A 23,693-nucleotide genomic window follows, 5' to 3' on the forward strand; every position below is an offset into this window, starting at 1 on the left:
TGAGGCTCATAATCAAGATTAACTTTGTAGGTGCTCAGGCATGCCACTGCCATCTTCAGTATGGCAGATGTTGAATAGATGTTAGGTTTTAGTTGTGCATATGCATATGCCCGAGAAACCGTGTTAGATATAACAGGTGCCTTTGTGGGGCCTTAGGTGTAGGCCTTGAGGCTTCCTGTCAAACTAAACCAGTGCTTGGATACATCATATGTGGTTTTTATGGTTGCTGGAGTTTTATCACTATCATACCTTTGATTACCCGAGTCCGAGAGGTAGGACGAACACAAATGGGTGCCTTTGTGGGGCCTTAGGTGTAGGCCTTGAGGCTTCCCATTAGAGTTCATCCTTGTACTCGGACTATCTAGACCGCAGCATAGAGTGAATCCAAATAGATGCCTTCGTAGGGCCTTAAGTGTAGGCCTTGAGGCTTTCTATCAGAATTCACTCCATACTTAAGCTTTCTATAGTAATCAGGATATAGTAGAAACAAAACTAAGGGATAGGTCGATTACTTGCGCCCCAAGTAACTTCGGACTTCTCGTTTATCAAGGATTGTCGTGGATGGGTTAAGTCCACATAAAGTTCTTTTTTATGCCTTGAGGCCAAGGACTTTTAAACTGATCAAATCTACATGCCCTGCGGGCTTAGAACTTGGATCTGGTTTGAATACTGAAGATATATTCAAACCGAATCTAAGTATTGAGGACGTCTTTTCATCATGATTAATTTGCTAGAAACACCTTGTATATAACTGGAAATATACAACATATTGCTAGGCTCTTAAAGAAAGAAAAGACAAAGACAGAGCCACGAAGGTCGGGCAAGATTAAACCTTGTCAGTTAAGGCTGATCTTCTTGCATGTCCCTATCTTTACAGCTTTGTCAAAGGTCTGAAAGCTTTAAGGAGAGATAGGGAGAATAATAAAAGTGAATCGATACTACCAACAAGATTGAACAAGGTAGCAGAGCTATTACAAAGGTTAGAAGAAAAGAGTATCCCGCGGGGGATAAAGGCTGGTCCCGAATGGGAGGAAGGCTTTGCTGACTACAGCTTTGTTTGGAAGGCAAATCTGGCTTTGAGCAGAGTTTTGGCTTGCATTTGTTTGTTTGTTTGAGTGTCCTGAATCCTGCCTTCTCTGCTTCCTTTTATAGACAACTTTGGCTTGGGTTCCTGTAGCCACAACCTTGCCCGAATGCGGTTCAAAGGTGATGACTCACAGCCTTTTTACATGAATGCCACCATAAAGTGCTTTATTGGGCTGTGTAGTCTGATAAGCCTACACCACTTGGCCCTTGAGTAGGTGGGCAAGTGGCCCATTTCCTGCCCCCTAAGTTTCGTCTGGGCCTTCGGTTGGGCCGACTCCACCTTTGGGCCTATAGTTCGGTTTTAACCCAAACAGGCTGTCACTCAACTAAGTTCACCAAGTAGAGCTTGGAAGGACGAGGGCTATATGAGTGCTAATAGTGAGAGTGTGCGTGAGCCGGGCAATATCATCAAATGAGCTGTTGAAGGGAAACTTTAGCCATGGTGGGTGGGGAGAGTGAAACTTGGGGGTGAGGTAGAAAGAGTTGAGAGTAGGGAAGCCATATTGGGTGATCTTTGTGTTAATGTTTGTGGGATATAAGGACTTGAAGGGAAAATGATGGTGCTGTGATTGGTGGCATTGAAAATGAGCTTGGAAGAGCAGAGGCAGAATTTGATGAATCTGGTTGGGGTGTTGTGAGAAGGGCAGGAAAGAGGTTGGGAGGTGAGTAGAGATGAGCAAATGAGGCAGAAGATTGAAAAGTTGATGACAGAGCCGGACAATGAGAAGGAAAAGAATTTCTACAGAACCCGAAGCCCTCACGGTTTTGTTTCTGGGAACTCACACAATAACTTATCAGTAGGTCACCCATCTTAGAATTGCTCTCGCACGAATTCGCTTAACTTCAGAGTTCTTACGGAACCCGAAGCCAGAGAGCTCCCAAAAGGTCTCGTGTTAAATGAGGTGAGCATGCACATATAAGGCATAGAGGATTCTCTCTCCCGGACGATGTGGGATCTCACAGTTATAACTGCCATAATACTAAAATAATAACCGCCACCATTGACTTAAAAATTGCCGGAATATGTTAAAAATATTTATATAAAAAAAAAGAATTCAAAAATACTGGTGTTTATAATAATTTTATGACGGTTGCATCTGACACTAAATATCCGCCAGAAATTTATGTCGGATATAACCGACAGTATTTCGTTATTATCCAACATTAACTAAATGATGTGTCGAATATCTTCTGACATAATGGCTTAGTAAACCGCTACCATCATCCGACACCTAAAACTAATATTGTAATAGTATTTGTTTGTACCATACTTGACCAATCCCGAAACTACCGAGCACCGGCCAACGCTATACTGTCAAGGACCCAGAAGAGTTCCCCTCCGACCAGGAGGCCAATCACTACTCGACACGTGTCAAGATTAGAAGCCAATCAGAGCGCAGCACGTGTCAACATCAAGAACCAATCATAACATGACACATGTCAATGTGACAAAGCTACAAGTTTTTCTATAAATAGGGGTCATTCCCCCACAATATTGCAAAATGCCATTTTGTGTTAAATCATTCACAAGAACTCACTAAATTGAGAGCTTGATCCTTTGTACTTGTGTAAGCCCTTCACTACTAATAAGAACTCCTCTACTCCGTGGACGTAGCCAATCTGGGTGAACCACGTACATCCTGTGTTTGCTTCTCTGTCTCTATTCATTTACGTACTTATCCTCACTAGTGACCGAAGCAACCAAGCGAAGGTCACAAAACCTGACACTTTCTGTTGTACCAAAGACCTCCGGTTTTGTGCATCAACATTTGGCGCCGTCTGTGGGAAACGACACTTATTCCTACTCTCTTCAGCTGTGTCAAGCTGGTTTCTATCATTCGTACACTTTCTTTTGACCAGACATCCCTCTCCAACATGGGAAGCGAAGGAAGCCACAGCACACAGAATGACACCCCCCTTGCACATAGTGCGAAACAACGAAAGAAGGAAGGAAAACGAGTTCTTCTTCAAGCTAAAGTCGATGAGTTGGAAGCTCAGAACAACAAGATAGCAATGAAGAATGAGGTCCTCCAGGAGCAATATGAGAAGCTCTTCGAGACACTCCACGAAGCTAGGCAAGCTCAGACACGCGAGCTTGTTGCCCCCGTGGAAGTCAACCATCAACTGGGTGCCCTCCAACATGGAGGGTCACATGCATTCGACATAGATATCCCTGATAGGGAACAGATTACCCCTCGACTTGATAATCAACATGAGGCTTCTCTTAACCCAGTTGCTTCAACCCGAACCATGAGAAGTGGAGGGAGACACCTCTTTACTGAAGGGGCAGAAGGATCGAAAGCCGTCTTTCGCGATTGTCGGGATTTCCTGAAGCAACGTCGAGAGAATTCCATCCATATAAGCTCAAAGATCAATGACCCAAGGATTTCTGAGAGACTCGGTCCCCTGCCACGGCCCGAGCCGGCCACCAATTTGGGGAAGGGGCAACAAGTCCTAGAGAGACATGAGGGTACAGGGGACTCAGAGGTGTTCCGACAGACATACCCTGGAAGCCAGTACAACGAGTCCAGGGAAAAATCACATGCCATTGATCAAACCTTCCTAATTCCAAGAGGAGATGGAGATTTACGAAAGAAAGCTCCAGTGGCACATAACTCCGCTCAGGACCCCCTTGTCCTACAACTTCTTGAGGAAGTAAACAAGTTGAAGGCTGAACGTCAGGCTGAAATACCTGACTGGAACCAACCCAGGCCTGGCCCTCTTACAAGGAGGATCCTCAACACCCCCCTTCAAGCAAAGACAAAGCAAAAGCTTGGCTTGCAACTTTATACTGGAAAAGAGGACCCGATTGAGCACCTTAACCTCTTTGAGTCCACCATGGCATACCGGATGCACACCGACGAAGAGCGATGTCTTCTCTTCCCCTCCACCCTCTCTGGTGGAGCTCTAAATTGGTATTGTCGTCTTACACCTGAGACGGTAGACTCATTTGAGGAATTGAGGAAACTATTTGTTTCCCAACACATTTTCCAAACCGATCGCTTGCACTCTGCAGATGACTTGTACACTATCCGCCAGAAGCCAGACGAGTCATTACGTATGTATGCTGGCCGCTTCAGCCATGAATACTCCCGGTGTGCCGAAGCAGATGACAAGACTGCCCTCAAAGCCTTCACGGCAGGCCTACGTGATTGTTTCTTTAAATACATGATCAATGCCAATACTTGGAAGACTTACTCTGAGGTGATGGCGCAGGCTTATAACCATGCCTCCGCCGAGGCAAAGACATATCAGGAGAAACCCCCTACAACCATCCTTTATCAACAAGTGGGAGGTGGAAGCCAGACTCACCTAAATGAGAAGACCTCGACTTCCCAAACAGCAGTGGCACCTCCCCATGCCTTGCATAATGCTTCACCGAATCAACAGACATATCAATTTCAAGGCAAGAGGAAGGATTTCCATCCTCACCACTCTCCTTTCAGTAAAAAGAGTAAGGGACACTATCCCGACAACCAAGGGTATCGCCACAATAACGCTCGCCCCCAGGCAGTCAATGCAGTGGGTCAAACCAGCGTCAAGATACCCCCTACCCCAAGGTATGAGACATACACGCCCTTGAATGCCACATGCGCGGCCATTTACCCCAGCATAGCTCACCTGATACCAAAACCAAAGCCGAGGCACCCAGATTACACGCCCCCGAATAACGCGGGCACGTTTTGTTGCTACCATGAGCATAACGGCCATGATAGCGAGAAATGTATCATCCTCCGTGATCGTATTGAAGCTTTGGCACGAGAAGGAAAAATTGATCAATTCCTCCTTCACCCTCAAAGGGATAACCGTAACCAACGCCAGGTGAATGTCATATATTCCATAAGCGGCGGCACACCCATATCTGAATCTTCCAATAGGGCCATGAAAAACAGTGAACGAAGTCTGAGGCCTGGTCACCAAGTGTTTCACGTGGAAGACATCAGGGGAGGGAAGTATCAAAAACCTAACTGGGATCCGATATGTTTCTACCCTGAGGAAGAAAGAGGCATCATCTACCCTCATAACGACCCATTGATCGTGGAGGCTCACATAGCCAACTTTGATGTTAGACGAATCCTCGTAGACACAGGGGCTTCGGTCAATATCATGTTTGCCGAAGCTTTCAGGGCACTCAGTGTAGCTGAACACTTGCTCGATCGCTCGATTTCTCCTCTGATAAGCTTCTCCGGTGATATCGTGCAACCCTTAGGGAGCATACATTTACCCTTTACTATTGGTACAGGCCCTTACACGGCTACCATTACCACTAACTTCCTAGTGGTTGACTGCCCAACGGCATACAATGTCATCTTTGGGCGCACAGGCATCAATGATCTCAAGGCTATGGTATCCACGCATATGCTGTTGATGAAATTTCCAACCCCCCATGGCAACGGCTACATCAGAGGAGATCAGCTTAGTGCACGATCATGTTACAACACTTCAGTTAAGCAACAACACTTGCCCGGACCCAAGGAAACCCTGTCTGTACATGACCAAGTCACAAAGACCAGCCTAGATGAAGCGAACTTGGATCTTCCTGATAGCAACAATCAACCCGATGATCCTCGAGATGACTCTTTCACCCAGCAAGCCCAACCTGCTGAAGAGTTGGAGAAGGTACCTATCTCAAGAGATTATCCAGATCGCATGGTGAAGATTGGCACCACATTGTCACCACCCCTTCGGTTAGCATTGATATCTTTTTTGAAAGAGAACACTGAAGTCTTCGCCTGGTCATACGAGGACATGCCAGGCATCTCTCCCGATGTCATCTGTCATCGTTTGAGTATTGACCCCAAGATCAAGCCGGTGAGACAGAAGCGAAGATCTTATGACGCTGAACGATACGAGGCAATGAAAGCAGAAGTTGAAAAACTCAAAGGCATAGGCTTTGTCCGCGAAGTCAATTACCCGACATGGGTAGCAAATGTGGTCCTTGTTAAGAAAAATCCGACCAAAGAAAGTCTTTTGCTTCAAAAGGTCTTGTGGAGAATGTGTGTTGACTACACCGACCTAAACAAAGGGTGTCCGAAAGATAGCTTCCCTCTTCCTCTTATTGACAGACTTATAGACTCTACGGCCGGGTGTGAACTCCTGAGCTTCATGGATGCTTACTCAGGATACAACCAAATCCTCATGAACCCCTCAGACCAAGAACACACGGCCTTCACTACTGACAGGGGACTATATTGCTATAAAGTCATGCCTTTCGGCCTAAAGAATGCAGGAGCAACTTATCAGAGACTGGTCAATTCAATGTTCGCCGAACAAATTGGGAAGAACATGGAAGTTTACGTTGATGATATGCTAGTCAAAAGCAAACATGCTGACCAACACATCACCAACCTATCTGAAACTTTCACCATTCTAAAGAGGTATCGAATGAGGTTGAACCCCAACAAATGTGCCTTCGGCGTGGGCTCTGGCAAATTCTTAGGCTTCATGATTAGCCAACGAGGCATTGAAGCTAACCCTGAAAAGATCAAAGCAATCCTCGACATGAAAGAGCCAATAACTTCAAAAGACATCCAAAGTCTTACTGGCAAGGTGGCAGCCTTAACCAGGTTCATTTCTAAGGCCACAGACAAATGTGCTCCCTTTTTTAAAGCACTTAAGGGAAGTAGGAAGTACATTACATGGACTGATGAATGTGCCGAGGCATTCAAAAACCTCAAAGAGTACATGAGTAAAGCCCCTCTGCTCTCCAAACCAGAAGTTTGTGACACTCTCATCATCTATCTATCGGTTTCGGCTTCAGCAGTCAGTTCTGTTCTTATTCGAATGGACAGTGGTGTCGAACGGCCCGTCTACTACGCTAGCAAGGCCCTACAAGATGCGGAGACACGATACTCCAACATTGAGAAATTAGCTCTAGCATTGGTCATGTCTGCTCGGAAACTTCGCCCTTATTTCCAAGCACACGCCATCATCGTGCTTACCAATCACCCTCTTCGACAGATACTCCAGAGTCCTGACACGTCTGGACGAATGATCAAATGGGCGATAGCATTGGGTGAGTTTGACATCTCCTACCAACCAAAACCAGCTGAAAAAGGCCAAGCAGTAGCAGATTTCATCGCCGACTTCACATATCCTGTTGACATTGCTTCTACACCTGAAGCAGTAGCTTCATTACCATCGGAAGCTCAGAAAGTAGAATCAACGACCTCAGCATGGAGTCTATATGTTGATGGCTCATCCAACCAACAGGGCTGTGGAGCGGGACTAGTCTTGACTACGCCCGACAAAGTAGCAATGGAGTATGCTCTTCGTTTCAAATTCAAGGCATCAAACAATGAGGCCGAGTATGAAGCCCTTCTAGCAGGATTACGTTTGGCCAAACACCTCGGGGTTAAACAAATTGATATTTTCAGTGACTCCCAATTAGTGGTCAACCAGGTTACCAACAACTTTGATGCTAAGGACAGCTCCATGGCAGCATATCTTGCGCAAACACAACTTTTGCTCAAGCACTTCCACTACCAGATCACCCAAGTTCCTCGAGCGGCAAACAGTCATGCAGACGCCCTGGCTCGCCTCGCCTCAGCTGTGGAAGACAAGATTGGAAGAAAAATTCATGTCGAACTGTTGGCAACACCAAGCACCATGGCCGCAGAAGTATGCAACTTACAACGGGGGGATAGTTGGATCACCCCGATCTATAATTTCCTTGCTCATGGCACCCTCCCAAATGATAAAGTCCAGGCTAAGCAAATTCGATACAAGTCTACCCGCTACCTGATCATCAATGATCAACTCTATAAGCGAGGTTTTAGCCTGCCATACTTAAGGTGTCTTACGCCTGCCGAGGCGGAAATCGTCCTTCGGGAAATACATGAGGGAGTCTGTGGAGATCATGCTGGATCTCGGTCCCTAGCACACAAGATTTTTCGCCAAGGATATTACTGGCCAACACTCCACCAGGATGCCATCAAAGTATCCCGCTCATGTGACAAATGTCAACGATATGCGGCTATTCCTCATTCCCCTCCAGAGCCTCTTACTCCTATGATCAGCCCTTGGCCCTTCGCCCAGTGGGGACTTGATTTGATCGGCCCAATGCCGGCAGGGAAGGGCAAAGTCTGTTACGCAGTCGTTGCAGTGGACTACTTCACAAAATGGGCCGAAGTAGAACCCTTGGCAACCATTACTGAGGCAAAGATAGAAGACTTCGTGTGGAAGAACATCCTTTGTAGATTCGGCATTCCCAATGCGATAGTCACTGACAATGGGCGACAGTTTGACAACAAGAAGTTCAGGTTGTTCTGCTCTAAGTTCAACATCAACTTATGCTTTTCCTCTCCAGCTCATCCCCAGTCTAATGGACAAGTTGAGGCCATCAACAAAATAATCAAGCGCACTTTGAAAACCAGTTTGGACAAAGCTAAAGGCTGTTGGCCAGAATTTGTACCCCAAGTTCTTTGGTCATATCGCACTTCATATCGGACTTCAACAGGAGAAACTCCATTCTCACTTGCCTTTGGCACAGAGGCGGTTGTCCCTGTTGAGCTCGAGCAAGCAACATTCCGAGTCCAGAACTACATTCAAAGTGAAAATGACAAACAACTCACCCTCAACTTGGATTTAGTCGAGGAACACAGAAACCAAGCTCACTTGAGGAATGTCGCCTACAAGCAGCGCATCTCCAACTATTATGACTCTAGGGTCAAGCCTCGTTCTTTCAAAATAGGAGACTGGGTCTTAAAGAAAAGATTACTCTGCGACAGAGTCCCGAGTGAAGGCACACTTAGTCCAAACTGGGATGGACCGTATGAAGTCATTGGCATCAGTCGCCCTGGCTCTTACACACTTAGAAGCTCCGATGGCAAGACCCTTGGCCATCCATGGAACGCTGATCACTTGAAGTACTACTACAAATAGACTCACGATGTACAAGTGTTGAGCTATAGCCGTTCGGCATCCTATGTAATGAAGGCCATTTGGCAATGAATTCAATAAAGAGGTAATTTAGCCAACTCAGCCCTCACTCTTTTACATTCATAGCAAGCGATGCCGGAACCCTTCTCAATCAGAAAGCAATCTGTCTTCCACAGTCACTACAAAACAAGCAAATGAAGACCGTGTCAAGCGCCAAAAAAAAAAAAAAAAAAAAAAAAAAAAAACAACTTCATCCAAAAAGCTTCACCCGAAAAGCTTCACCTCCAAAGCTTCACCCACAAAGCTTCACCTAAAAAGCTTCACCCAAAAAGCTTCACCATCAAAGCTTCACCTAAAAAGCTTCACCCAAAAAGCTTCACCTAAAAAGCTTCACCCAAAAAGCTTCACCATCAAAGCTTCACCTAAAAAAGCTTCACCCAAAAAGCTTCACCTAAAAAGCTTCACCCAAAAAGCTTCACCATCAAAGCTTCACCTAAAAAGCTTCACCCAAAAAGCTTCACCTAAAAAGCTTCACCCAAAAAGCTTCACCATCAAAGCTTCACCTAAAAAAGCTTCACCCAACAAGCTTCACCTCCAAAGCTTCACCCACAAAGCTTCAACACCAAAGCTTCACCTACAAAGCTTCAACACAAAACCTTGCTCCAAATAAACAAATTTTGTTCACAAAACCCAAGATGCCCTTGAACTTGTACAAAAACACTTGGGTAAACATAAACATTTTTTGTTTTACACCCACAAGGGCCCAAAATTTTCCTTCTTATTTATTCACTTATATATGTTCCCAAACATATTATAATAGATCCAACAACAAGCCAAAGTCCCAAATTTCATAATGGACAAAAGTACAAGCAATTCATCAATAATGAAGGTGCTACAAAAATTGGAATCTGCCCCAAAATAGAAATCCAACCCAAGAGACTTTTTCTCTCTCTCCCTCTTCCGCCTCCTTTCATCTATCAAATTTCTGCAACCTCTGCTCTTCTCCAATGGAGCTGAATTTTGGACACCCTATAGTTCTTGAGCATATGAACAACTTTCAAGAAGGAACCATTTCTGTTTGAGCGACGGAAATTAAAGTGTTGAAGCTCCAAACATGATAGTCGGCTTCTTGCAGATTTCGAAGCTGTTGTGATGTTTCGAAGATCTGGAAATATTTAACAGTTAGTTCATCCTGAATTTTTGATATGTTATGAAAGAGTCGATGAGGAACAACTTCAATGAAGAAAGCATACCGATCTGAACAAGATAAAATGGAGTTTCGAAGCTCACAACAAATCTGACGGGTTGACAGACAAATAATAACCAGTCCTTCATCATACCTGAATTTCTTGAGTTATACAGCTCCGAGGGATCTCAAATTTGGATATGTTGTAGTTCACAAGCTGAGGAACAACTTCAATGAAGAAAGCATACCGATCTGAACAAGAGAAAATGGAGTTTCGAAGCTCACAACAAATCTGACGGGTTGACAGAAAAATAATAACCAGTCATTCATCATACCTGAGTTTCTTGAGTTATACAGCTCCGAGGGATCTCAAATTTGGATATGTTGTAGTTCACAAGCTGAGGAACAACTTCAATGAAGAAAGCATACCGATCTGAACAAGAGAAAATGGAGTTTCGAAGCTCACAACAAATCTGACGGGTTGACAGAAAAATAATAACCAGTCATTCATCATACCTGAGTTTCTTGAGTTATACAGCTCCGAGGGATCTCAAATTTGGATATGTTGTAGTTCACAAGCTGAGGAACAACTTCAATGAAGAAAGCATGCTGATCTGAGCAAGAGAAAATAGAGTTTCAAAGCTCACAACAAATCTGACGGGTTGACAGACAAATGATAAACAGTCACTCATCATACCTGGATTTCTGGAGTTGTACTGCTCCGATGGCTCTCCAATTTGGATATGTTGTAGTTAAGGAATTAACGAACAACTTTCATGAAGACAACTTTGTGATTCGACCTACAGATGATGGTGTTATGTTGAAAAACAATTCCGGTTGTTAGGGGAAATGAAAAACAATTCCACCAAAGAAACATCATTATGATGTTTCATCATTATGGTGTTTTCATCATTATGATGCTTTCATCATTGTGATGCTTCCATCATTGTGATGCTTCCATTATGATGTTAATGCACCAACGGTTACACCTTCTGCAATTCCACTTATTCGGGCCTAGCAACCTTCATCAACAAAATCTATGAAGAAAAAGTCCGGGGCTACCACTTAGAAAACAAAAGAATGAAGTTTTGGTACTTACGACATGGACTATTAGCAAGACACCTCATTCGTCAACTCCCTCGACTAGAGACTTGGGGGACTCCCACCATATGCTACTACGCCTTGGTACTCAAAAGTTCGTGACTACTCAGTGACTTGGATTTTTCAAGTCTCCAACCGAGAAGTTTTCCTCACTCGGGAAATTAAGGGAACACTACCTCAAACTACATGCTTCACTCACAAAGCTTCAACAATACAGGTTTCAACAAAAGCAAAAATTCAAAGAACTTTATGAAGAAGGCTTTGGTGTATTTAACACAATATGTTGAAATGAAGCAAAGCTTATTTATTAATATTTTCGATAAGCCACAAATATGTACATATACATGAGTCAAAATAAACAAACAAAAGGGAGCCTTCACAAAGGTTGCTTAGGGGAAGTCTCAGCAGTCGGTAGAGCCCCAGAAAGAGAAAGCACCGGAGGGTGGTTATCCGGAGCCTCAGTACTTGACAAAACCCCAGAAGGAGGAGGCATTGGAGGTTCATCATTTGAAGCTTCATTACCAGGTACAGCCCCAGAGGACGAAGGCAATAAATGCCTTTGGAACAAACCCACAAACCGCTGATGATCAAGTAAAACCTTACCATCAGATTCCTTCATCTGGTCAAGCTTCCTCTTCATGTTTGTAGCATAGTCATGGGCGAGCCGGTGCAACTGCTTATTCTCATGCTTGAGCCCTCTAATCTCCTGTTTGAGACTCATCACTTCAGCAGCCAATGATTCAACTTGGCGGGTTCTAGCAAATAGGCGTTGGGCCATATTAGACACAGAACCTGCACACTGAACACTAAGAGCCAGAGAGTCCTTAACAGCCAACTCATCAGACCGTTTGGAAAGTAGTCTGTTATCTTTGGGAGTGAGAAGGTTCCTGGCCACCACTGCAGCGGTCATATCATTCTTCATCACAGAATCCCCAACGGTAAGAGGACCAGTAGGGGATATGAAGGATGGGCGCCATATGTTGTCTGGAGAAGGCGTGGCTGTCTCTTCTCCAAGGTTCAAGTCAAAACGACGGTCGGAGGGTCCAGACATTTTCAAATGTGTTGAAGAAGGAAGAGGTCAGACAAATCAAGATCTTAGAAGTGCAAGAAATGAGCTTCTACTGGTAGAGATTCAAGTGTGCTGTGGAACTTAATGCCAGCCTCTATAAAAATCTGCACTCGACGGAGCTTCAGAAATCGAAGAGGCGTTTGCTTTCTCAAAAGCTGGGCTGCTTAGAGACCACGAGGGCCGATCTCAGAAATCGAAGAGGCGAATGCTTTCTCAAAAGCTGGGCTGCTCAGAGACCACGAGGGCCGATCTCAGAAATCGAAGAAGCACCTGCTTTTGCAGCCTCGTCAGCACCTGTCACATGCACAATCAGCTTTGCGGAAATTACGGGCAATCTGTCGAAGATTTCTGGTGAAGTAGAAAGCACGTGAATCTTACTGATCAATCACCGCTCTCCATATGCACCATCAACTCCTCGGGTACCACATATAACTTTGTCAAAGATCTCTGACAAAGTTTAGGCACGAGAATTTCGAAGTGCCTGCTACCCTACTATTACCCATAAGGGTAAAGGAACAGCACCACTGCTTGACAACTGGAAAGTCCCTATGTGTGTCGACCTCCGTGTTTTGTGGCAAGACAGGTTGGCAAGAACGACCAACCTTTACTCACATTCGAGAAAAGACTCCTAACATAATTACTTTCTCAAAAACCGGAGTAGCACCGCTTTCCGAATCTCGAGAGTCAGATCCTCGACGGGATTGCTTGTTCGAAAACCGAAGAGGCACAACTCTCAGAACTTCGAGAGCCAGATTTCCTTAGATAAAGCTTGTCTGTAATCTCCACACGTAATATCAGCTTTCCAGATACCACATACCACTTTTTCAAAGTGCTCTGACAAAATTAAAACACGTGAAGCTGGCAGCTCCCACTACATTGCTGTGACCAAGAAGGGTAAAGGAATAGCATTACTACTTGTTATTGGGAAATCCCTATATACATTGACCTCCCTCCTCAACGGACAGGCAAACCTGCAAAAATGCTCAACCCTTTCTCACATTCGAAAAGGCACCCTCAACATAACCTCTCGAAATACTCAGCTTTATTTCCTCCCGATAATACCTCAGCAAATAAGCCACACCAAGAACAAGAGTATCTCATATCATCAGGGTCGAAAGCAAGAGTATCCCATATCATGCTTTCTCCCTGTCTTTGTCTTTGTCCTTGTCCACACCTGCAGGACAAGGAGAAATAGAGCAGTCAGTCGGAACCTGAAATCAAACCTCCAATTTGGAACTGACTGCCTGGAGCCTTTGCCTGGTTGCTTACTTAGCATTGCTCTCGAGTACTCATCCTCAACTGCTGTCAAGGTCACGAATTCCACCGGTAAATACCTCATGACAGTTGATCAGATATTGGCTCTTTACACTGAAGCTGCCAAGCGTGGATGAGTCACTATGAAGGAATGTTCTGAAGGACCATTTAAATGCAAAGGTTGCACACCACTTCTGCCATGCAAAAGATTGAAGCAGAAGGTTCAACGGTGAGCTGAAACAGATCACTACAGCACGACACCTTTCCATACCACATTCATTATTCCGTCAACAGCAAAAGTATCCCATATCATCAAGGTCGAACGTACTCTAGATTTGATGGACTTGTTTTGACCCTCAAATTTTTGAGTCGGCCTTATACTCTGAAGGGCACCAGAAAACCCTCCAGCACAGTTCAAGAATAAGCCTGTGGAAAGTTACTTCTTCAAAAGCAAAAGTATCTCATATCATCTCTTATCCATTTGCTTCTCCTTATCCTGGCAGTTGAATGAGAGACAAGGAGAATGAGAACAATCAACCGGAAGCCGACGTCAAACCTCTGATCCTGGGTTGCTTACTTGGAAGTTTGACTGCTTACCTTGTCTGTCACCTCTTTCGGCAGATCTCCTAGCTCGGCGACTTGGGGGACTCCTACTATAGGGTTTGTATCACACTTGACTAAGCCCGAAACTACAACTAAGCTTCAAGTGAAATTGATACATTACCTTGTGCGTCAACATCAGCTAAGTACACCATTCCCGGATGGAGGAAAGTTACTTCCAGAGAAGGGCAGATGAAGATCAGACCACACTTCGGTACTTAGAAGTTTCGTGATTACTCAAGGGATTGGATCTTGCAAGTCCCCAACCGAGGAGTTTCCCTCACTCGGGAACTTAGGGGAGCACTGTTTGTACCATACTTGACCAATCCCGAAACTACCGAGCACCGGCCAACGCTATACTGTCAAGGACCCAGAAGAGTTCCCCTCCGACCAGGAGGCCAATCACTACTCGACACGTGTCAAGATTAGAAGCCAATCAGAGCGCAGCACGTGTCAACATCAAGAACCAATCATAACATGACACATGTCAATGTGACAAAGCTACAAGTTTTTCTATAAATAGGGGTCATTCCCCCACAATATTGCAAAATGCCATTTTGTGTTAAATCATTCACAAGAACTCACTAAATTGAGAGCTTGATCCTTTGTACTTGTGTAAGCCCTTCACTACTAATAAGAACTCCTCTACTCCGTGGACGTAGCCAATCTGGGTGAACCACGTACATCCTGTGTTTGCTTCTCTGTCTCTATTCATTTACGTACTTATCCTCACTAGTGACCGAAGCAACCAAGCGAAGGTCACAAAACCTGACACTTTCTGTTGTACCAAAGACCTCCGGTTTTGTGCATCAACAGTATTGATTCCTATGCTTTGATATTGAAATGAAATATACTGAAGACAATTCATTGTTTCATACTTTTATCGTTCAACCAAGCTTATAAATTTTACTTTCGTGAATTATACATCACATATTCATGCTAAGAAATATCTGCACAAGTATTTTGTGATACTCTGATCAAAGAGCAACAGAAAAAGAACCTTACGCAACAACTCAACGATTTTTGTTTATATAATTGTGAATTTGACACCCACCCTTTAACCAGTTGAGTGTGTTAGGTGGTGTGGCTCATCCATAGCGACCGAGTAGTCATATGAATATTGTAAACCTGCCACCAGTCGACTTCTTGATGTATATATTTCTGCAATGTTATGACTTCGCATTGCAGCAAAAGAGACATTCGATTTGTGCTGGCTAGAATAATGAGTTTTGAGACTGAGGAAAATCATGTTTCAACTTTAAACTAATATACAAGTTTGATTGATTATCTATTACAATGAATTTGGAAAAATTAAATGTGACACAGTTGGACATAATGAGTAATTTCTCATTATCTCGCAATATGGTGTCCTTAATCTCGCTTATGTTATAATACGGTGTTTTATTTAATAATATATTTCTTAGGTTTTTTTTTTTTTGCCAACTTAGATCTTTGAAATATCAATTTATCGTCTACTAGATTATTAATAATACACTTGTCATTTTGTCATTCAAAATTTATTCTTTTGGTGAACAGTGATATCAGTTCATTCGTGCTATAAAATGTATACATTTCTTAACATTACACCCTAAACCCTAAAATAAAAATATACGAATGACCAAAAAATTTCTTTATTTAACTAACACGTTTTTTAGATAACCTAACTTTTTGTCTCCGTTCTAATTGTTGACCTAAACTAAACCACAGTACTTTTCCAGTAAGAGAATTTATATGGTGCTCCGGAATATTAGATTTTGGAACTTTTCAATCGTTAAATTTTTTTGTTAAAAACACAAAATCAAGATCGAACGGTTAAGAATTTAGAAATATTATTTCATCACAGTAAAATTTTAGCTTTTTTCAAACAGTAATCATAAGAGTATCCACCTAAGATGGTTCAAATTCGCTTTTGATCAGATTCGAATTTAAGTAAAAATTTTGCTTGATTAAATAAATACTCAGAATTTCTAGCACACGTGGCCTCACCTGACAGAAGCAACATGAAATTTTCCATGAGATCGACTGTACAATTGTCACTTGCATCACTGTCAAAGTTCCAAACTTTGTTTTATGGTTTTCTGGTTTGCTGAGAGCAACAACCTTCCCTTGAATTGCACTCAAACTTGCCCATTTCACAAACCAAATCCATCACTCTCAATCTCCACCCAATTGGGTCCAATCCATTCCCTTCAACTAAACACAACCAAATCTCAGAAATCCCATGTCCTCAAAAATCAAGCTCACCCATTTCCCCAACCTCCAATCCCCACCTCCCCTCGATCTTCTGAGCCGAATCGGCGGAACCCGGTAGCCCATTTCTCAGAAAGATCACTGCTTTTGGGTGGTTGCAGAGTCGTGTTGACCATGTTGGAGGCCTTGCCGCTAGGACGGTTCCACCACCAGAGGCTTGACCTGAAGCGGTGCTTCCCCACCTTCTTGTCCTCCCACAAAACCCTCTTCACCGTGCTCTGGATCGCCGCTTTCGCCTCGGTTTTCGTGTGGCAGAGGAACATTGTAGATGGGTTTTCGATATTCAGGCGAGCTCCGGCGAGGGCGATGCCGAAGCTGAGGCCGGTGGCTTTCAATTTGACTGAATTTGGGGCTGTGGGCGATGGGGTTACTTTGAACACTGAGGCGTTTGAGAAAGCGGTGCTGGCTATTTCTAAGCTGGGGAAGAAAGGCGGTGGGCAGCTCAATGTGCCTCCGGGACGGTGGCTAACGGCGCCGTTTAACCTCACTAGTCACATGACTCTGTTTCTTGCTGAAGATGCTGAGATACTTGGAATTCAGGTAAATCTTTTGTTTTTTGGTCAATCTGGTATCTGTATTACTTTCTGCTTTCGTTTCGAAATGTGAAAACTTGCCTTGAATTTGCATCCATTTCGTATCGAAATGTGAAAACTTTCCACTGTAATTTATTTGTTTTCTGTGAATCAGGTGATTTTTTGGTATCCTTCATTTGCTTTTCATATTTGTATTTGTATTTTAGTTCTCTTTATTTATTTGGTATTGCGTAGTTTGGAATTAATGGTGATTACATCATGATCGTGGTTACTTTTTCGAGATATTTTCATTCGAGTAAGATCTAATTTACTAAGTTTCAAAAGGGAAATCTCAGTCACAAGGACATGTAAAGTTCATTACCCGTAAATTTCATTTGGTTTTTGTTACAAATGGAACAGGAGTGGCTTACTTGCAATTTAGGACTTGTAATTTGATAATAATAAAAGGACGTCTGTTTATTGAGAGATGCCTAGGACTGGTTTGATGTTCTTCAACGAAAGTAAGCTTTGAACTTCAGTATGCGGTGCTAGCAAGCTTCGAACTTAATTTGACCGACGACCATTTGTTTTACTTCGAATTAAAACATGGAGAGATCCTGCTATAGATTAGTAAATATTATGCAAGCAAAGTCTTTTGAGCATTATGATTTTCTTGTCCTGTAGCAACATAATAATGCTCGTACATGATGCTAAGTGTTAAATCCCAGACTAAATCGTCGGTTAATTATATTATGAGTGAGTTCGGGAATAACATGAACCCAATAGGTAAATACCTCAGAAACTTTCCTTTTGCTCATTTAATTGGCATTGACTTGCATATAGTATTCATGCATGTTAGATGTATTCTGGACTATCTTGAGATGTATTCTGGACTATCTTGAGATGTATTCTGGAATATCTTGTTCTTTTAGATAGTTTTTGTGAAAAACCTGTATTCTTGTTCTGAAGAATGAGCCATGCATATGGCTTTTCCAGATTTGTAGGAAGTGTTAACTTATCACAGGGGATTGAAACTAGAAAACATTTGATACACATACTTAAATATGATATGCCTGACTGCTTAATCCACTGCCTCGAGCTATTACGGTATTACCTTAGATGAGAATTTTACTTGAAAAGACTTAAAGACTTAAGCAGTGCAGGATCCGACCATTTAAATACTGTACTTTTGAGCAGTTGCAATATAACCCACGTATCCCATGTAAAGTTTATTCTAAACCTTTCATGAGGTGGAACAAATCAGTGAAAAAATCTGTCATTTTTGCTCACAAAATACACATACTGCCAAGGTTTTACTAATTTTATCCTTCTATGGTGATTCTCTCTCTCTCTCTCTCCCCCCCCCCCTCCCTCTCTCTTCCACACACACATCACTACAATGATTTCTGATGTTGCATACTCTTATGATTATCTCTCTCTCTCTCTCTAGCATGCACGCACACATCACTATAGCTATTTATGATGCCGTATACTTTTATGTGCATGACAGGATGAGAAGTATTGGCCCTTGATGCCTCCATTGCCTTCATACGGGTATGGGAGAGAGCATCATGGGCCTCGGTTTGGAAGTCTGATTCATGGTCAAAATCTTAAAGATATTGTTATAACAGGTTAGATATTTCATCCCTTTCATATTTAAGTTATATTTTTATTTCATAACAATTGTGTTTAACTGGAAGGTCACGGTTCATAACATAACAACGTGACATTATAAAGGCAAATAAGGTTTCCTGTGGTTGTTGTAGCCTTTGGCCACGAATATTATTTGTTGACATTATACTGGTGTTAAAAATCCAATTAAGGTTAGATGAATTAGCCATCTTAGCATTATTTTGATAGTGGATGATGTATCCCATTTAAATTTTGACCTTAGGTCTTAAGTTGAATCGGGCTGATCTTGACATTATATATGGTATAGACAATGAAAGTGATGAAAAATGATTGTCTATAAAGCAAATGGATTGATAAGAGCATCTTAGTCTATCATGATAAATTACCAGAGGCAGGTATTTTGACTTAAAGAAAATACTCTGTCAGGGAAGGTCCCTTAACTTGCCTTTGTTTCATTTCTCTTCATTCACTTGGCCATTATGTATCCTAGGGAAGTTCATGATCCTAACATGTCCAATATATGATATAGCCTGTAGGCGTAGAAAATATTTCTTTCTAGCTATCATTTTTGCCATGGATACTTCACCAAATCATCTTGCTACACTAGTAAGATGTTGTGGTTGGTTTTAAAATTTGCTTATTCTTTATGTCAATCAAGAACTCCTGTGGACATTTTTATCATAGAATCCAAGCTGTAAATTTGTCTTCTTTCCTTCCTAATGGTCAATTTCTGGTTTGTTCTAATTATATTTATGTATTCACTGACCAACAGGGCATAATGGTACCATAAATGGACAGGGTCAAACATGGTGGAAGAAGTACCGCCAGAAGCTTCTCAACAACACTCGGGGTCCACTTGTTCAGATTATGTGGTCTAGCGACATTTTGATCAGTAATATAACATTGTGTGATTCTCCTTTTTGGACACTTCATCCATATGACTGCAAGAACATTACTGTTAGAAATGTTACAATTTTGGCTCCCGTACTTGAAGCTCCAAATACTGATGGAATAGATCCTGGTAAGTATATCCTGCTAGAGGGGGCTTCTTCCCCCCACTTTATGTTTGATAGCGCTATTTATTTTGAATGGATTGCCGTTCTCTTTATTCAGGCATGCTTTGGATGAGCTTATAAATATGTAAATGCACCACTTAATGCAAAAGAAGATATTGTGCGAGGCAAAAGGCATAAATTGAAAAGTGTATTGTGCAGCTAATGTTTAAGAAAGGCGTTCAGTAATGTGAATTCATACGTTTTGTGTTTTTGCGGATCGGTTAAACAGTTGTGTTAATGAACAGGGATTAGTCAATTGTGTTTTTTTAGGGATGATGACTGAAAAAGGATTGCCTTCCTATTTGATTTTGCTTAGTCTGGATGTCGCATGGATTGCTTGAGTACGGAAACACTTGGAGAAAAAATTCTATTATTTTCTTGTATGCCTTCATTCTGGTAACACTTCACACCATCCCATCAAAAAGGGCCAAAGTGCGTGCACCTTGCACACATGAGAAAGAGAGAGAAGACAAAATCACTTAATTTCTTGTATGCCTTCAATCTCAAACAGTACTGAATGCTCCTGCACCCCAGTTTACACCCAAGTAAAAGAAGTTAATACGATTAAGAATGCTAGCTATAGATAATTTGAGCTATAGATTGTTGGTTTGCTCTTGTAATTTTAGTGGTATGCTTCATTCTTGTTTACTATCAAATCAATATGGAATAACTTTGATTTTTTTGGTATAAACAGATTCATGTGAGGATATGGTGATTGAGGACTGCTACATTAGTGTAGGGGATGATGCGATTGCGATAAAGAGTGGCTGGGATCAGTATGGTATTTCTTATGGACGGCCATCGAAGAATATACTCATTAGAAATCTTGTTGTCCGCTCTATGGTCAGGTAATCTTATTCTTCTAGCAGCCTATCATTACATTCTTGTTGCCATCTTTAAGTCAAAAAGCGTACTTCATGACTGTATATCCTGGCATCATGTTATTCTTTCATCATTACTATTGTGGAGTGTCATTCACGCTCCGTTGCAGGGTATGCACTTACCCTTATACACTAGAGTGGGGGAGGGCAACAGGTAATGAGAATAGCACTCCTCTTAAGATTCCCCAATACTTGTGTCCGGGCGTTCTTGCACTCTAGCTCCAATTATTCTTTTCGTTTGGAATATGGTCTTCGTTTTAGAGCAGAAGATAATTCACAGTTGATCCGAGTATGTCTTGCCATGTCAACCCAAAAATTACAAAACAACAAAAACAAAAGAAAATAATAAAAAAGAATAGGCGAAGATAATAAGGAGAATTGCGAGTCCTTAAAGCTTCTGAATGGGAAGTGAGGAATGACCAGTTCATCAGTGTTGAGTAGAAAACTGTTTTGGATTTACCTGTACGGATTTTGAGCCCCCATTCTGGATGCCATCCGGCAGTAAATATACTAGTAAGGTTAATCTTTCATATGCGTGTGTCGAGTGTAGACTTCACTCATCTGTTAGTTAACTGATGACCTGGTAGTTACTACTACGTTACTTGTCAGTATGTAGATATTGTGGCTATCAGAAGTAGCTCAAACTTACCCTTGGCTGTAATGCAACAGTGCTGGCGTATCAATTGGCAGTGAGATGTCTGGTGGGGTTTCGAATGTCACTGTGGAGAACCTGCTTGTGTGGAGCTCAAGGCGTGCCGTTCGGATCAAGACTGCCCCTGGAAGAGGCGGATATGTGCGACAAATAACCTATAGGAATCTAACATTTGACAATGTTCGAGTTGGAATTGTTATCAAGACAGACTACAATGAGCACCCCGATGAGGGGTATGATCGAAAGGCTCTTCCAGTGCTTGAGGACATAAGCTTCACAAGCGTCCATGGACAGGGAGTTCGCGTGCCTGTCCGTATCCATGGGAGCGAAGAGATTCCAGTGAGAAATGTGACTTTCCGGGACATGTCCGTTGGTCTAACATACAAAAAGAAGCACATTTTCCAATGTGCCTTTGTTCAAGGTCGCGTGATAGGGACCATCTTCCCTGCCCCATGCGAGAATCTTGACCGGTACGACGAGCAAGGAAAGCTGGTGAATCACTCTGCATCCCAGAACATGACAGACATAGATTATGATTTTTGAGGTGAGAGGTTTTCCGTTTCAATGGCTCAGATTTTTGGAGGTCAACAATTTGCAACGTCTGTTTATGAAGCAACTTGGGGGGATGAAGATCGACGGAGCGTTTTATGTTATTTTTATTTTCTTGTTTTTGTTTCTCCCCGTTCCCACTTCGTCGTTTTTTTATTAAACGTAGTTGTATATACCGAAAAATTTTCAGTTCATGGAAAGAAAAGGGGGCATAGTTTGATGTTGTACACTGATCACCTTTGCTTGCAACTGCATAATGCTTGTGTTTTACGTGTATAGACACCTCCAAGAGATCGCTTAACCATATCAAATACCTTTCAAGTAGTCGAGTTTGGAACTCTTTCCCGTTTCACAGAAAGAAAATTAAACTCAAGTGGAACCCGCGTGAAGTGGGACGCGAACATAATCTTAGAGGCCAAGTTGGGTCAATATGTCTTCTAGATAGCAACATCAGACACGAAAACATGATTTAAAGAGCGAGTTGGGTTAAAATGACTTACAGTGGGCAATGCAGGAACGAAAACATGATTTGAAGGAAGAGTTTGGTCAAAAATGACTTAAAATGAGCAATGTGGAAAATAAAAACATGATTAAACAGTAATGCACTGATTAAGATTTAAACAAAACCATGGAAAGTAAACTCCAAGGTGTGGTATAGTGGAAAGCAAGCAGTAGTTGAACCTCAAGGTGAGTTCCAACTTTCACAGATGCATTATTTGGTTTACTTTGATTGCCAAACCAAATCTGATTTGAAATTCTTTCAGTTATGTTGATAGAAACCTTGACTTTTTACTAATTAATTGTTACTTTTCTTGAAGCAAATTGACAACGTGAGTATCAAGTATCATATTCGTGATGGACCGTTCATTTATTTGATACATTTAGATAATTAAACGATATTCGATAAGAGTAATTTTTTTGTATGGATGATCTTCAAATGAAGATTAAAAATTTGAAAGATTCTGATTATGAAGTTTATACGATGAAGATGTGTTAATTGCAAAGCAAGAATATATATACATTCCTCCATAGGGAACACAAAGAAATGAGTAGTTGAGAAAAGGGAGTAATTGGGTTGTTATCAAAATTCTTGCATTATTGATCCACCCGCATTCTAAACTGTACTATATAAACTTTATATTATAAAGTGAAGAAAGTGATGTTTACACACTCAAGGGGGGTGTTGGACAATACAAATCAGGTGACGTATAGCACGTGCGGCCATCATTTGATACTATAGAGAAAGTTGAAATTCTATCATAAAACCAATTGACAATACAAAAAAACAACCTAAACCTCTTACTAACACATACAAAGTCTCTCATTTTATCATGTGAAATTCACGCTCAACACAAAGATTATCATCTGCTGTAGTCTATATAACATGTGTGCATCCTAATTGCCTCCAACGAACTTATTTTTCAAGTGGATCACACAAAGATTATCATCTGCTATAGTCTATATAGCATGTGCATCCTAATTATAGCAGGATAGACTGCAAGAGATGCTTTATTTTTTTATATAGTATAAGAAAAATAATTGGACCAACCACGTTCAGAATTAGAAATAATCGATAAAATATCGTCCTCTCAAGATATAAAATTATAAATATAGCATTATTAATTGCAATGTGCATGCACCATGACAAAGGCTCAAAAAGCCATCCCCAATGCCTCCAACAAACTTATTTTTCAAGTGGTTCATACACGAACGCAAGTGGATTGAATTTATCGACTCCATGTATATTATTCTTAACATTTATTATATATTTGGTGCCACATTGTGACATGCATGTAGGAAAACATAGCTCTCTTTAGTCTGGTTTACGTGAAAATATTTATCATTCTTGCTTGCTGGTTCTGTGGCTTATCCAGCAATGATACCGTGGAATCGTCCAAGGACCACACTCCAGTAGCGATTCGAGGAAATATTATTCAGGAAGTCAATAAGAACAGCTTGTAGTGCGTAAATTTTTTTGGATGGAA

At 41.9% G+C, this 23,693-nt stretch overlaps 1 protein-coding gene across 1 annotated transcript; it reads left to right on the forward strand.

Moving 5' to 3' along the window:
• The first annotated feature begins 16,215 nt into the window (after positions 1-16,215).
• On the forward strand, positions 16,216-21,944 carry LOC126607355 (probable polygalacturonase). Its single transcript, XM_050274910.1, has 5 exons — positions 16,216-16,967; positions 18,450-18,570; positions 19,344-19,592; positions 20,321-20,474; positions 21,177-21,944. The coding sequence occupies exons 1-5, from the start codon at positions 16,248-16,250 to the stop codon at positions 21,700-21,702; spliced, it is 1,770 nt and encodes a 589-aa protein (XP_050130867.1). The 5' UTR covers positions 16,216-16,247; the 3' UTR covers positions 21,703-21,944.
• Positions 21,945-23,693: the final 1,749 nt, after the last annotated feature.

The sequence above is a fragment of the Malus sylvestris genome, chromosome 2, assembly GCF_916048215.2.
Source record: "Malus sylvestris chromosome 2, drMalSylv7.2, whole genome shotgun sequence".
Classification (NCBI taxonomy): domain Eukaryota; kingdom Viridiplantae; phylum Streptophyta; class Magnoliopsida; order Rosales; family Rosaceae; genus Malus; species Malus sylvestris.

Coding starts and splice junctions, on each gene's coding strand:
- LOC126607355 (XM_050274910.1), top strand. CDS start 16,248: ATGGTTTTCTGGTTTGCTGAGAGCAACAACCTTCCCTTGAATTGCACT. Junction 18,571..19,343: donor TAAAGATATTGTTATAACAG/GTTAGATATTTC, acceptor ACTGACCAACAG/GGCATAATGGTACCATAAAT. Junction 20,475..21,176: donor GTTGTCCGCTCTATGGTCAG/GTAATCTTATTC, acceptor GTAATGCAACAG/TGCTGGCGTATCAATTGGCA.